This window comes from Semicossyphus pulcher, unplaced genomic scaffold (genome assembly GCF_022749685.1).
Source record: "Semicossyphus pulcher isolate SPU_LCO1_2020_fin unplaced genomic scaffold, fSemPul1.0.p SCAF_9, whole genome shotgun sequence".
Classification (NCBI taxonomy): domain Eukaryota; kingdom Metazoa; phylum Chordata; class Actinopteri; order Labriformes; family Labridae; genus Semicossyphus; species Semicossyphus pulcher.
This window is the reverse complement of record NW_027211770.1, coordinates 17,428,701-17,442,952: the sequence shown is the minus strand read 5'-3', so window position 1 is coordinate 17,442,952 and position 14,252 is coordinate 17,428,701. Positions and strand designations below refer to the sequence as shown.

Here is a 14,252-nt window from a genome sequence, read left to right as displayed (position 1 = left end):
CTGACTCATGTTTTTTCTTCCTATAGGTAAGCACAACGGGACCGTTCAGGGCAGAGTGTACTTCCGCTGCCCCCCAGGCCACGGCGTGTTTGTGAAGCCATCTCGCCTCACCAGAGGACCGCCCAACATGGACACAGAACCCCAGACTCTAATCAGATAGGACCCAAAGACGGACCAGCTTTCTAAGGAGCGACAGGGACCCTGAGGGTGGGTCCTCAGATCCAGCACACGGCAAGCTGACTTCAGTGTGTCTCTCCTTCCTCGACCACTCGAGTCTCTGAGCTTCTTCTGTAGGCGTCTCTGCTCTCCTAAAGCGTATCTGACCTGTGCATTTAATGAAGGTATATCCGATTTACTGTCCACTGAAAATTCACTATGCACATATCTGAGTTTTCTATACGGTGATATTTTTGATAGAGCTCCACTTTTAACTGGGATAATGGAAATATTACCCACATACATTTTCTGAACATTATATGTCATATTTTTGTAAGACAACGCATCCTCCCCTGAGGCTCATAGTGGAGTAATCTGGGATATGAAGAATAAGAATGTACTACTGTTAATAAACATTGATATTTACATCAATATGATATGTCAGGGGTAACCAAAGAACTACGGTTCCATATCTGCTGTTAAGAATAATATGTTATTTTTTCTAATGTATGATGTGGAGTTAACACTATACAGTACATATGTATATATATATATATATGAATATATACGTATCTCTGTCCAAGTAAAGCTTAGTGCCATATCTCTAGGAGTAATGCCACATACCCTGAACAAAGGACAAACTATGGAGTTACTTTCAGTGTTTGACTGCAGATATGATGTTGAATTGTCCTGTTGAAGTACTGTAACACTGTGGAGGAAATAATCCCCATCCAGCATGAGACTGTTGCTGTTTGAAAGCTTGCACTGGAAAGGATTCTTGGAGGGTTCACCAACTGTCTTCCATATTGGACTATTGAAATATTTCCAAACTGAAGTCACTGAAAAAACATTTATCATCACTTTAGTCTGGGGTTAAAAAAGAAGCTAGGCTTTGTCCAAAGCCTGGATTCTGATGCCTTAATGCCCTGTTTCCATAGGCAGGCACATAAACCCCAGACCCACAATGAACTCCAGTAACTGTATGGACCTGAAACCTGTGTATGTATTTCATGATGCCCAGATGCATTTAAAGTACCATCCTCACTGACTGATAGAACACCTTTTTACCTGATTGTCCATCTGCATTTTATATGTTAAGAGTCTGATATATGACACTACATGTTACAAGGTACTCAATAATGCATTTTTTTAACAATGAGGATTGGATGAATGGGTAATGGACAGTATCAGGTTACAGAAGACGGTGCAGAAATAGCTTAGTCATGGAGAGGAGTTGATCTTATATTTTTAAGGAAGTGGTGAACTGTGGAAACTGATATATCCGAGCTGTAATGTCAAGTAAATGAAACAAACCCAAGACCTTACTTTAAAGAAGAGAACAAAGCTGCTCTCCCTTATAAGGAGTTGTAAATAGAAATGTATTTGAACATAGTATTTACACTATTATAATGTACAGAATTGTATTTATAATGTATCTCAAACTGTTTTAAATTGGTACAAAATGTTCTAGAATAGAACATTTACAATCACAGCGCCGTGTCGACTCTTCATTTGGCTCGCTCAAGCTGCCCTTGTTGCATAGTTCATTATTTTTCAGGTGTATAGCATTATGTTTAAGTACAGTAGAGCATGTACAGAGTTTGTTTTCATGGTTGTTAAAGGAGGCCTACAAATTTCCTAAATATACTTTGGTTTACTCTTGTATACAATTTCAATAATGATTTTTCAGTACATGTTACTCTTTCTCTTAATGCAATGTCTTTTCAACTATGATTGACTGGCGATCAGTCCAATGACAGCTGGACTAGGCTCCAGCCCCCCCGCGACCCTATACAGGATAAGCGGTGAAGATAATGAATGGATGTCTTTTCAAATACTCCAATAGATGCCCCTGTTGCTCAGAGGTTGTACTGCTAAGTCCTTTCAAAATAAAGTTGTGTGTAATAAGTAGCACAGCACAGATGCTGATGCTCTTTAATGATTTTAGTTACAGTTGTTTCTTTTGCTGCAGTTTACCAAGAAGCACTTTTAAGCCATAATGTATCACACAAATCAACACTAGGCTCTGATATCCTAATACAGTAAATACCCTTTGCTCTTAACGAGGACTTAATAAGTCTGCATCTAAACTTAAAGGGAGGAGATCTGCAGAGGATTTGGGTTTTCAAAAATATCTCACCTTAGATTGTTATATTGGATTTTGTTGTTCACAAAATGTAAAAAGGTCACCATAGAGTGTTGCTTTAGCACTTTAAACAATATTTCAGTGAAGTTGGATTCTTTACTATGTCACTTGGATTAGTTATCAACAGTTATGTTTGCTGCATTTTCTGGCTTCTCCATGGGGGTGAAATGACTCCTGTCACTGTCAGATTTATGGTACCTGAAACGTGTCCAGTCTGTGACTGATGACATCAACGTAAACAACACAAACATGTCAACATGCTGTGCCCTATGAATGATGCAGGCAGGTGTATGTCAATCAGAGATTGCATCATGTCTGAGATGGGCCACTACTACTACTATTTACATAGTATAGTCTATAATATACTGATATATTTATCAGTGTAGTTTTAACGGGCCTTCCAGGACTCATTAATTTACACCAGCCCCTTATTCAGTTGTTTTCTTTTTAAATAGACTAAAAACATTTTTACATTGCACAATCAGAAAACCTTCAAATGATTCGTATTTTAAATGCTGATTCCATTTTTTATTCGACGTTTAAAGGCCAGAATCAAAGAAGGAAGCAATATATCAGACCAAATTGGACTACCTGTATCGACTTTTGAAACAACACCTTCGTGTTTATGAATAAAATGCACAGAATTCTGCTACAGCCCTGATAGTGACTTGTAACACTGAATTTACACACAAAAAACCCTAAACACTCTCTGTCTAAATAACTTTTTAAACCAGAAAAAAAGTCCTTCTCAAAGTCGCCTGAACCATCTGTGGCTCGCGTCAACTCGATTAGGAACATGAAAGAGTTTTTTCTAACTCATTTTGAGTCCTTGCCACTGTTTTAGCAGCTGTGCGACAGTAGGTAGCCTGAGCACGGGGTGGTGGTCTGGATCTGGGTGGAGTTAAGTATCTGTGTCACACACTGGCAACTGGGAAATCTCCCGCAACAAACTAACAGGTGTCCTCCTCCTCCTCCTTCAGATCCACAGTCACATCACAGGGGGGCTGCCTGTCTGTCCGCGCGCACACTCTCTCCGCAACTGATCTTAACGCGTTTCCGTACTTTATCTAACCTCACAACTTCCTTAAAAGAACTTTACTTATCTCTACAAATGATGCACTCGGCGCAGAAAGACACCACGTTCACCAAGATCTTTGTGGGAGGTCTTCCTTATCACACCACCGACTCCAGTCTGAGGAAATACTTCGAGGTGTTTGGAGACATCGAGGAGGCTGTTGTCATTACTGATCGACAGACGGGGAAATCCAGAGGTTATGGATTTGTAAGTAACTTGTGACCAGTTTTCAGTTGCCATTTTTAAAGTTGCTTGCGCACGTGCACAGTCGAGGATACTGGCAGTTGATCTAGTATGGGCACCTACTAAGTTGACTGTTTCCTGTTGTGTTTGACAGCCTGGTTTGAGTAGGTCAGCTGACACTGTTGTAGAAAATGGAAAATCAAGACATGAAACCCCTGAATTAACCTTAAATATGATCTGAATGTTCTAGTATGGGCCTAAAACATATGACCTCATTTTGGGTCCACATGGTCAAGCTGTACATTAAGAAATATCCATGGGGTCAATGTAAAATGTGCTGTTGTGTTTTCTTAGGTGACCATGGCAGACCGGGCCTCCGCTGACCGAGCATGCAAGGACCCCAACCCTATTATAGACGGCAGGAAAGCCAACGTGAACCTGGCCTACCTTGGGGCCAAACCCAGGGTCATCCAGCCAGGTGAGGGTCTGTAATACATTTTTAATCTTTTACTTAGATCATCAACATCAGCCCAAATACCGCACTTACATGCAGGGAACAAAACAATTGATTTTGATTTACTCTAACCTGTAAAAGAGAATAAGTAGATATTCCCCTCATTGTTATGTTGAATGCTTAAAATAGATTTTTTCTTCAAATTCATCTCCATAACTTTAGAAAGCGTCCAAACTTCTGCAAAAACTTTTAACAGCTGTCTGTTTTCATTCCAGGTTTTGCATTTGGTGTGCCTCAGATCCATCCAGCATTCATCCAAAGACCTTACGGGTATGTTAAGCTGCAAAAATGCTATTTCTTTTACAAACATCTGTTTGTATAAAGTAAAAAAAAAAACTGCAATTGTGTTTTTACAATGTTATATATTCTGTTTATTGTTGTAAACATGCCATTTGTCACCTGTTCCTGAATGAGGACATGAGGAGTGTTGATGTGTGCTCCTCTGCTTGGCGTTGACTGTGAAGGAAGTGAACATATTTGTCCCCAGCCACTGAAAGGACTTGACTTCATGTTGTCTATCTCTCTCTGATCTGACAGGCTCGGTAACGGTTAAAATAGCTGATGAAGGGACATGATGATTTGAGGAATAGCTGAGTCTGCATTGGGCAGAGCGCTAAAGTGTTACCTGTAAACTCTGACATACACAAACGAGCTGAAATGGTGACTAGATGCATGGAAGTCTTTTGGTTTCTTTTGTTTTTTTTCCCAGTTTTCTATAGTACATAGATTTGTGTGTGCCTTGTTTTCAGTATGATGTGGTGTTCAGCTTAACTGTGTGCTTATTTCTACTTGCAGTGGGGGAGATGAGGGGGGGAGGGGGGTGCAGGAGGTTTTTGTGCAGATTTTGTGAGGGGGGTTTTTTTTGACAGGGAGCTGTAACTCTGTAATGGGGTGTTGATTCTTTTACACTTTTAATGATTGATTTGTGCTTTAGCCTGTGTTTTTTTTTTTATTCCCTCAAGTTTCTAGTTAACATTGTTGATCGTGTTTTGTTGTCAAAAGGGGGCTGATGATCATTCACACCGTGTTGATTCCAAAATCGATCCCCTGCAACAAAACAAACACTAGCTTGCATGAGGAAGTTCTTTTTCTGTTTCCTTACCCATGATGCTGTGTTTTCTTGTATTAACCCATTGCTTTCACTTTTGGCTTACATCTACAGGTACACGATATTGAGCATATCTTTCCTGATAACCCCAAATTTTCTCTGTTTTGAATATGTTCTTATCTCCATAGCGGCTTTCATTTAACAATAACATTAATACATGGAAAGGAGGAATGGAAATAAAAGATATTTAAGATTAGATTATGTCAAATTGCCCCCATGATGGTACTTTAATAGTAAACCTAAAGTTTGATGAAGTACGTTAGCTAACAATCTCAAGGTCCCCAAGATAAAGCTGGCTTACCTAAAGTATAAAACAGTCTAGATTTGAACTATCTATACATGCAAATGTAGTTTAATTATTTAACTTCGCAACAAACGGAATAAAGCTGGTCTATTTTGCATACATAGACTCAAATGTTCCCTGCACTATAGGTTGGAGACAGAGATCTTAGCCGCTCTCTCAGGCAGCAGCTGTCGGCTACAGTGTTCTCCACAGCCTCTCAAATTCAGATGGAAAATGGGAGTCACTCGGCAGCGCTGTTAATAATGTATGGCACAGACAGGGCCGCTCGGCTGTGGACAACAGGTGGAGTGAGCCATGTGCCCATGAAGCCTTTTGGTTATGTGCTGGGGATTACCCATGTGTCCTGGTGATTTACAAAGCACCTTTATTTAGCCCTCGACCACTAAATGTTCATCCCATCTCTTTCAACAGAGCTGGCTTAAGCCAGCTGTGCCCTTCTAGCACTTGAGTGGTTGGTTAAAAAAACAAGGTCGTTGCACAAAGAAATGATACGCGCAGGTCGGCTCCTACCTTTTCAAGTTTTTATGGTGCATATAATTAGATTTGTCATGTTTGGAACAATTAATGTAACACGTTCTGTGATCAGAATGCACCTATAGTACAAAAAAGTTCACTCCTTTAAACATTCCTCTAAAAGCGCACCACTTTTCGATCACTCAGGACCCCACCAGTCTGATAATAACCAAGTAAAGCCAGGAAAGTCACTGAGACAGTAGAGTGGCCTAGGCAGCCATTACAGTTGACGAGTGCCCTGCCATGTGTTACTGAAGGAGATCAGTGTGTCCTTTGGAGATGACAAGGGGAGCAAAAATAGCATGCTTCCAGCCTCCCTTGTCAGTCAAGTTGGCGTGTGTATGTTTGTGTGGGGGTGTCTGTTAGAGGGGGAGGGGACGCTTGTCTATGGACAGATATAACAGTTTCACACCTGCTCCTCAGTATATTTACTGAGGGTGACTTTAACACGAGTTTAAAGTGGGGCCAAACTTACCCAGATACCCAGGCTTGTATTAATCCATTTATACCCCTGTCTATATACAGAACATTGCTTTCCCAATAGTGCTCTCCAACTCTTACACCATTTCTTTCTTCTAAATTGAACATGGCCTTTGCAGAACCTAATTCTGCAACAAAGCACCCACTTGATAAGATATCGTGGATAATTCACTGCATTGCAATTTACTGCACTTATAAGCGGCTCCATTTTAGTGAATCTAAAAGCCTTTTTGCCTCATTTGTTTGTGTTTAAAGACCTATTAACATGTGTGGGCATGCCTGAATGTGTGGTGTTGTCGTGTCCGGACGTGGACGGAATTACGTCCACTTCTCTTTTTGATATGTTGTGGTGTTGTGCGATAAGCTCGCATTGTGTCAAATACCGTTTTCCAGTGAAACGTGGGGTGCAGAGCTGGGCTGTGTCTTTTTTAATGCCTCACTGTGTTTCAGATTCAGGTGCTTTTTGAGTTTAAAAGCTGCGCTTGTGTTTCTTTGTGGTTTTGCTGCTTCCTAAACTTTTCATTTCTAGGTAGGGTTTTCAGTTGTTAATGAATGGATTTGCTGTGTTCTGAGGACTGGATTGACATATTTGTGGCGCCTGCTTTTCAGTTTCAGCGTTGGAAAGATGACTAGCTGTGGCTCTGCTTTGACCCTGTGTGTTTTTGTGTCCTACAGAGTTCCTGCCCACTATGTCTACCCTCAGGCCTTTGTCCAACCCAGTGTGGTGATCCCTCATGTACAACCTTCTGCTGCTTCAGCGGCAACAGCTGCTGCTGCCACTTCCCCGTACCTTGACTATACTGGAGCAGCGTACGCGCAGTACTCTGCGGCTGCAGCTGCCACTGCTGCCGCAGCCGCCGCTGCATATGAGCAGTATCCGTATGCTGCCTCACCAGCCCCGACAAGCTACATGACCACAGCAGGGTACGGATACACTGTCCAGCAGCCTCTCGCCACTGCTGCCACCCCAGGAGCTGCTGCAGCTGCTGCTGCCTTCAGCCAGTACCAACCTCAGCAGCTGCAGACAGACCGCATGCAGTGAAAACCTTAAACTACCTTTAAGGAGGAAAGCAGGGGAGGTGACCCCCCTCCTATGAAGAGGGCGATGTAAGGCAGGGGGGGAGACCATAGGAGCTTAATGATGCTCCCAAATTTTTACTTAGTAGTCCATCTACCAAAGAGCCTGAAGAAAATAACCAAAAAATATGGAGACAAATGAGGAATTACTGTATATTTTATTCAAGTGAGATCAGTATTTTGTCACTATTGAAAATATATAAATATTTAATATTTATTCAGCAGTAAAATATTTAATGTTAATTAAAGTAAACTCACCTGACCTCCTGTCAACCTTGCTAAATTCTGTATATTTGTTGCAGTGGAATTTGTATACAATTCTAAATTGTGTTTATGTCTTATAATCCAGTTTCTTCCCCACTTCTGAGAAAAAAACACTTCCATACATATGAGAACAGCATGCTACACCATCATGCCCGCTCAGTATTTCATAGTTTTGGAACAGTATTTTGTTTGGTAAGCTATGCAGACATTGATAAAGAAGTCAATGTTTTGTTTGTGTTAAATTCTTCCTTTTTTTATAACTGTTTGCAGTGCGATAGATTAGATACCCTCGTAGTTCCCTTTAAATTGTATTTTCTTGATATTCTGTACGACAAAATACAGCTGAAGCTGGTAAAAGCACTCACTTTTCTTCCCCTTTAAATTGCACCTCAAGTAAGCAGAGGGGAAGAACCATTGTTGAATGTGAATCTTTCATTTTCATTTTGACAAAATGTTTCATAACGTGCCTTTTAAATTATGCTATTTATGTATTTATTAAGGAGCCTTACAGTAATACTCCCTTTTTTTGTGTTCATGTTATTATGAAGCCTACTGTACAACATGTCCACGTGTGCTGCTGCATTTTGATCAAGAGCAAATGATGGATATTTAAACTTGGCTTAACAGAGTGAAACACTGTGTATAAAGAACAAAATATGAGTGGAAAGGAAGCAATAAGTCCATTGAGCTTCTGTTTTCTGTAGACTTGATGTTGTCGTCTCAAATAGATTCTTAATTCTTTAATGTCGCTTTTTATACTTAACCAGTTTGATAAAGGACGGTGTGAGAACTGTTGACTTTTTAAATCTTTTACATTCGATGTCATTCGGCATTAAATGTTCTCTAAAGCAAGGGCGTCACCTGTTGCACCTTGCACTTTCTAATGCATGACTCAAAATAATGCAAAAGTTTAATATGTGAAATAAAAGGAACTTCAACTTCTTCATTGTGTTGGTTTTGCTAATAGCCTTTGATATGCTGTAAGAAATCAGAGGAATATAATTTAGGTATACATCTAAACAACTACCAAAAAAACTGCTGCCAGTGGGGCACAATATGAGATAATGTCCTATTTGTTCCATTGGGAACCATTGCTATAATTTGATAGTCACATGATAAGTTAGCAAGACATTAGCATAAACATAAACGCCGCCTGCTGTGACTTAAAAAGAAGTGTCTCTTTCCAGATTTGATTTTCATTTCCTCATGAAAATCAAATCAAATAAACCACATTAGTATTTTATTCAATTATATATTTAAATGTTTAGAAACTTCCATTAAAGTGAAATGCACACTGTTCTCTTTGCCTATGCTTGTTTAAGACCCAAAGGTCCATGCCCTATTTTGTACACCTGTTGACAAACCTTCACTTCAGTGTCTTTGCAGCTGTGAAGAAACGTGTTATGTTGTGACCTCTGGGAGTATGGTAGAGGGGCATGCGGGTAGCTGCGTGGTCCGAGTCTGCGAGTCCAATGAAACTAATGTTGTCTCGAGACCCTTCCTGATGGCCCTCTGAGGTTTTCTCCTGACACCTGCTGGTTCATGAGGCTCACTTCTTGCCAAGCATTATTTAGCTAAAATTCTGGCCTCCCCGGCCGTCTTGCTTTTGTCTATTGATGATGAAATTCTTGGCAAGGACTTTCTCGCATTTCACTTTCAGTTTTAATCATGCACTTTGACCACAGCTTATCTGAAAGTTCCGCAAGTGGCAGAGTATTTAATGCCGCGTTCATATCTTAGAGAGTTATCGTAATTCTGAGTTTCCGACTTGTATGATCCCTTTCCGTCAAAATCCTAGTGATAAATTACTCTGAGAATCCCTGGAAGCTACCATATATCCTTATACAAGTAGTGTTTAGTTGTTAATGTGCCCTATTTACTTCACATTACCAGCTCCGAAACGTTATCACACAAACATTAAGTTGTCCGATAAAGAGGGGAAAGGTATCTTTTTCATGTTATCCACTCTGTCCGTGGATGCAACGTTACGCATCCTGGGGGCGGTGACGCAGGAGTTAACGCAGTTTACTGGAAGTCAGAGAGGAAGAACAAAAAATGATCTAAGTGGGACAGACCCTGCGTTAAATAAATACCACCAACAGTTGCAGAGGCACACATCTAGGAATTCAACTTTGATTTCGTGCAATGTGAGTAGTTTGGAAAGACTTAAGTTATATTTTCTTTTCGATCTTTGTTGCCTTTCCGTTTTCCAACGTAACCTTATTGTTTGGTGTAAAAACATGGCCGTATTGTGTTGGACGGTGTAACGAAAATCATTTGAACTCGTTCTATATCAAGTGAGTTGTTATCTCGGTTCTTTGAATTCAGATGGCATGCTGAGTGTAGATTGTGCGGGCTACATTGTCGTTTCTTATCTGAAAGTGAAATTTGCGGCCTGAATTTTACCTTCACGTTAGCTTAACCTACATTTTCCGGAGGCATTGTAAAATGCCGTTCATTGGCCTCAAACCCGGAGACGAGCCCTTCATTTAGCCTTGAAATGATTTGCGCTTTATGCATCCGAAACAAATATGACACTCATGCGACTATTTGTTTTAATTTAGCTTACGGTCACTTACAAATTATGATATACATACCGGAAGTTAATATCGTCACGTGACCTCTGTGACGTTCCGCAGACTCGTTCCGACGTCTGTAAAATTGTCATCATTTTAAACATTTCTGCTTATACTTGTTATCTGATAACCATTTATTTGACTGATTATCTTTATGCTTCACTATTCCTTCTAATTTTCCAACTCTGCAGTCGGTCTCTGCTCCCGATCTAAGACAGAGATGGCAACCGAGAGGAATGAGTACACTCCCGTACAGGGGGGACCCTCTCCACCATCGCTCCCCGGACAGCCAGCGTTTCCTGTCGGGTTTGACACAAATATGTCAGGCCCTAATATGTTTGGAGGCCCTGCTCCTCCTGGTGGTTTCCTTCCTCCTCCTGGAGGTTTCGCTGCTCCTCCGGGTGGTTTCCCTGCTTCTCCTGGTGGTTTTGCTGCTCCTCCGGGTGGTTTCCCTGCTCCTTCTGGTGGTTTTGCTGCTCCTTCTGGTGGTTTTGCTGCTCCTCCTGGTGGTTTTGCTGCTTCTCCTGGTGGTTTTGCTGCTCCTCCTGGTGGTTTCCCTGCTCCCGGAGGTCTACCTTTCCCTCCACCGACTGCCTTTGCACCTGGTGTTCCTGGAGCTTTTGGGATGCCCATGAACCCCCAAAGTGGCCCAGGATATGGCGAAAAACCCTCTTCTTCACCATATTTTCCACCAGGCCCGGGCAATAATGTCAACTTCAGTGGTTAGTGTTTGTCATGTTGTGGCATTTCTCATTTTTATTTGAACATTTGTGTTAAATAATCTAATCTAATCTCAAACTAATCTTTTGTTTATCATTTATGCCACATCAGATGACGTTTACCATAGCGAAGAGGAACCGCCACCCTTTCATGAGAATCAGGACTTTGATTTTGGATTAGATAACAAGACCATAAGGAGAGCCTTTATTCGAAAGGTAAGGGAACACTTCAATATGACTGGAGGTATGAGGATGTAGGCAGTGTATGAAAATGTATGAGGATGTTTGTTAGCAAAAAAAAATCACAAGGTACATGTATGTGAAGCAGAGCAATGTCTTTAAATGTTTATACAATACTTAAATATACTGTGGTATTTGCAGCAATATAATACTGTGATATTTGCACCAAATTTCATTAACATCCATTGATAGATGCTGCCTACTGACGGACAAACACAAGCTCCTTGGTGGAGTTGTTCATGTACTTTAGATCCATAAAAAAATATGTTTTTTGTTAGAAATAGCATCTGTGTCTATGTATATTAAATATATATATATCAATGTAATATTCCACTTGCAGGTATTCTTGGTGCTGACTGCTCAACTGCTGGTGACCTTTGCCTTTGTGGCTGTTTTCACCTTTGTGGAAGAAGTCAAGTCCTTTGTCCTGGTGAACACCTGGACCTACTTTTTGTCCTACGGGATATTCTTTGTGTCGGTTTGTGTTATCAGCTGCTGTGGAAGCGTTCGCCGAAGACATCCTTGGAACCTGGTTGCATTAGTAAGCCTGCTCAGACCTTTTTCTTTAAAATAGGAATCAGAGAGGCGAGGAGTTACCTCTGAGGAAGTAAACAGTTATCTGATCTGGACCGTTGAGTCGTCATTGTGTAGGCCTTCTGGTTGTATAATCAGTGGTTTCCAGTTTTCGCATTATCCTGCTATTTAAAAACAAGTATTGTTATGTGGTAAAGTAAGAGATAAAGTGCTTTCTTGAGGAAAAGGTGACAGTTGTAATAAAAGACTTCCTTTTTCTTAAAAGGTAATTTAAGATTAAATTCAGATTGTACCTCACAAATCACTAACTACAGAGTTGCCATTTCTTATTTATACCATGATACTGCTCTCAAAGCATTTGCAGCAGTGCTGATGTTTTTTCTTCTTCTTTTTAGTCTGTCCTGACCTTGAGCATGTCCTACATGGTGGGAATGATTGCCAGCTTCCATGACACTGAAACTGTGGTCATGGCAGTGGGCATCACAGCAGTCGTGTGCTTCACAGTGGTCATCTTCTCTCTGCAGGTTCGTATTCGTCACTTTCCTGCATCTTGTATGTATGCCATGTACATCGCTCACACTCTGATCTGACAGTAACCTAATTGTGACTGTTTTTTTTCTCCCCCCACAGACCAAATACGACTTCACTTCCTGTTATGGCGTGCTTTTCGTCTGTTTAATTGTCCTGATTCTCTTTGGCATCCTCTGCATCTTCATCCGTGACAGGATCCTGCACATCGTGTATGCTGGACTTGGAGCTTTGCTCTTCACCTGCGTAAGTCCCCAGACATTCAAATGTTTTGTTCTAGCTTTGCTGTACATGAAGATGATTATATTGATGACAGTAGTGATCAGGGGTGGCCTTTTTAAAGATAATACTGCACGCATGCATTGAAATCAACCGAGTAGTACAATTCTAGTCACTTGCGGTCTAATTTTACAAAACTGTGAAGCTTTTACTGCTACATGGCCGGTCCCATTTTGACAGCAAATCTTGACAGTTTAATACTTCTATTTATTTTCCAGAAATGTTGTCCCATTATTCTGCGAAATCCACACATTTAATCTACTCTAAAGTTTACTTTCTTATTAAAATGTTTAGCCCCTAAGCATCAACTAAACTAACTGACTGACAGCAATAGTAATCTGCTGACTGAGGGCACCCTGGCGAGCATGTAGCCATATCCAGGGTTTGACTCTTATCCAAGGACCTTTGTTTGAACTCCTCTCTCTTCACATGTTTCATGTCTCTCTCCATGGCATAAATATCAGAGAGCTCAAACTGGGATGAATAAAGCCAAAGTGTTTGTACAGGCAGATGCCACTAGAATTTGAGTGATTTTTCTTCAACCCAAGAACATGCCAAATAATCATTAAAACTCAATTTTCACCCCATTTGTGAGCTAAAATGTTTCACTTATTGTAGATCAAGACAAATGTTTGACCTATTGTGAATACCCTCTACGTTACAGTTCTTGGCTGTGGACACCCAGCTGCTTCTTGGCAACAAGGAACTGTCCCTGAGTCCAGAGGAATATGTCTTTGCCGCTCTGAACCTGTACACGGATATCATCAACATCTTTCTCTACATTCTTGCTATCGTCGGGCGAGCAAGAGGAAGCTAGACAGGAGGAACAAAAGATTTGAATTATTATTATTTTTTGTCTAGAAGTGAGATCCCATAATCCTGATTTTATCTTGTCTTGTAGTGTGCACTGACCGCAGTTTTTTTTCTTCACTCTGTAAATGTTCTTTTCTATGATAATATAAATAGATGTTTATGTTGCTGTTGGAGGGCTTTATTAAAGCTTCATCAGGTATATGACCCGTTGTAAACCTTTTTGGTTTAGAAAATTGTATTGTATGACAAAATAATTTCTTGTTACAGTAAATGGAGCCCAGCAGTAGTTGTGGTTTGATCTATTGCACATTTAGGACTTCCTGTTTGTTTTGGCTGTACCTGCAGATGAACTTAGTTAAGGGTTAAAACTCTCGAAAAGCAACTAAGTGGAGTTGGTTTGTTTTTTTTCAAACTATTTCCGGGGTCAAGATTGATCCTTAAGGCTTAACCTGTAAGCCAGTGGGGAGGAGAAGAGCTAAAAAAAAAGTGCAGTGGATGAAACCATAACAGCTGCTGAACATGTATATCAACAAATTTGTCACCATAACAACCAAGCAAACAACATCAGCTGGTTCAGACAGTGTGGTATGTTCAAAAGCCCTAGGCAAAGCTAGTAAGTGGACCCTTTTTGGGGGATTTTTGTCCACCTAACATTTTCAAAATGAAGAATAGTCTTTAACGCTTCTGTATAAATGTTCTTTTCTAAACTTGATCTCTGTGTTTTGTATTGAGTGAAAGATTCC

General features: G+C 40.6%; 3 protein-coding genes across 4 annotated transcripts in view; all 3 read left to right on the top strand.

The window, feature by feature from the left end:
* The window catches only part of kif13a (kinesin family member 13A), a 36,685-nt gene extending 34,637 nt beyond the window's left edge, over positions 1–2,048 (top strand). The window contains exon 40 of the mRNA XM_069655682.1: positions 27–2,048. Coding sequence (XP_069511783.1) covers positions 27–160 — 134 coding nt within the window. The 3' untranslated portion in view covers positions 161–2,048. The remainder of the gene's footprint in view (positions 1–26) is intronic.
* Positions 2,049–3,295: 1,247 nt separating this feature from the next.
* LOC138583901 (RNA-binding protein 24-like) lies at positions 3,296–8,745 on the top strand. 2 transcript variants are annotated; one of them, XM_069655961.1, is made up of 4 exons: positions 3,296–3,584; positions 3,915–4,038; positions 4,290–4,344; positions 7,155–8,745. In XM_069655961.1, exons 1-4 carry the CDS (start codon positions 3,414–3,416, stop codon positions 7,519–7,521), a joined length of 717 nt encoding a protein of 238 aa, XP_069512062.1. In that variant the 5' UTR covers positions 3,296–3,413; the 3' UTR covers positions 7,522–8,745. The 2 variants fall into 2 exon arrangements, with proteins under 2 accessions (XP_069512062.1, XP_069512061.1); XM_069655960.1 differs by having other exon boundaries at positions 3,335–3,584; positions 3,915–4,044.
* Positions 8,746–9,835: 1,090 nt separating this feature from the next.
* On the top strand, positions 9,836–13,713 carry grinab (glutamate receptor, ionotropic, N-methyl D-aspartate-associated protein 1b (glutamate binding)). Its single transcript, XM_069656812.1, has 7 exons — positions 9,836–9,967; positions 10,588–11,118; positions 11,228–11,331; positions 11,696–11,896; positions 12,285–12,413; positions 12,520–12,663; positions 13,361–13,713. Exons 2-7 carry the CDS (start codon positions 10,617–10,619, stop codon positions 13,511–13,513), a joined length of 1,233 nt encoding a protein of 410 aa, XP_069512913.1. The 5' UTR covers positions 9,836–9,967; positions 10,588–10,616; the 3' UTR covers positions 13,514–13,713.
* The last annotated feature ends 539 nt before the right edge of the window (positions 13,714–14,252 follow it).

Excerpts from the sequence above, each read along its gene's own strand:
- LOC138583901 (XM_069655960.1), top strand. The coding sequence starts at position 3,414 with ATGATGCACTCGGCGCAGAAAGACACCACGTTCACCAAGATCTTTGTG. Across the intron at positions 3,585-3,914 it reads AATCCAGAGGTTATGGATTT|GTGACCATGGCAGACCGGGC; the intron begins GTAAGTAACTTG and ends GTGTTTTCTTAG. Across the intron at positions 4,345-7,154 it reads TTCATCCAAAGACCTTACGG|AGTTCCTGCCCACTATGTCT; the intron begins GTATGTTAAGCT and ends TGTGTCCTACAG.
- grinab (XM_069656812.1), top strand. The coding sequence starts at position 10,617 with ATGGCAACCGAGAGGAATGAGTACACTCCCGTACAGGGGGGACCCTCT. Across the intron at positions 11,332-11,695 it reads GGAGAGCCTTTATTCGAAAG|GTATTCTTGGTGCTGACTGC; the intron begins GTAAGGGAACAC and ends TTCCACTTGCAG. Across the intron at positions 11,897-12,284 it reads CTTGGAACCTGGTTGCATTA|TCTGTCCTGACCTTGAGCAT; the intron begins GTAAGCCTGCTC and ends TCTTCTTTTTAG.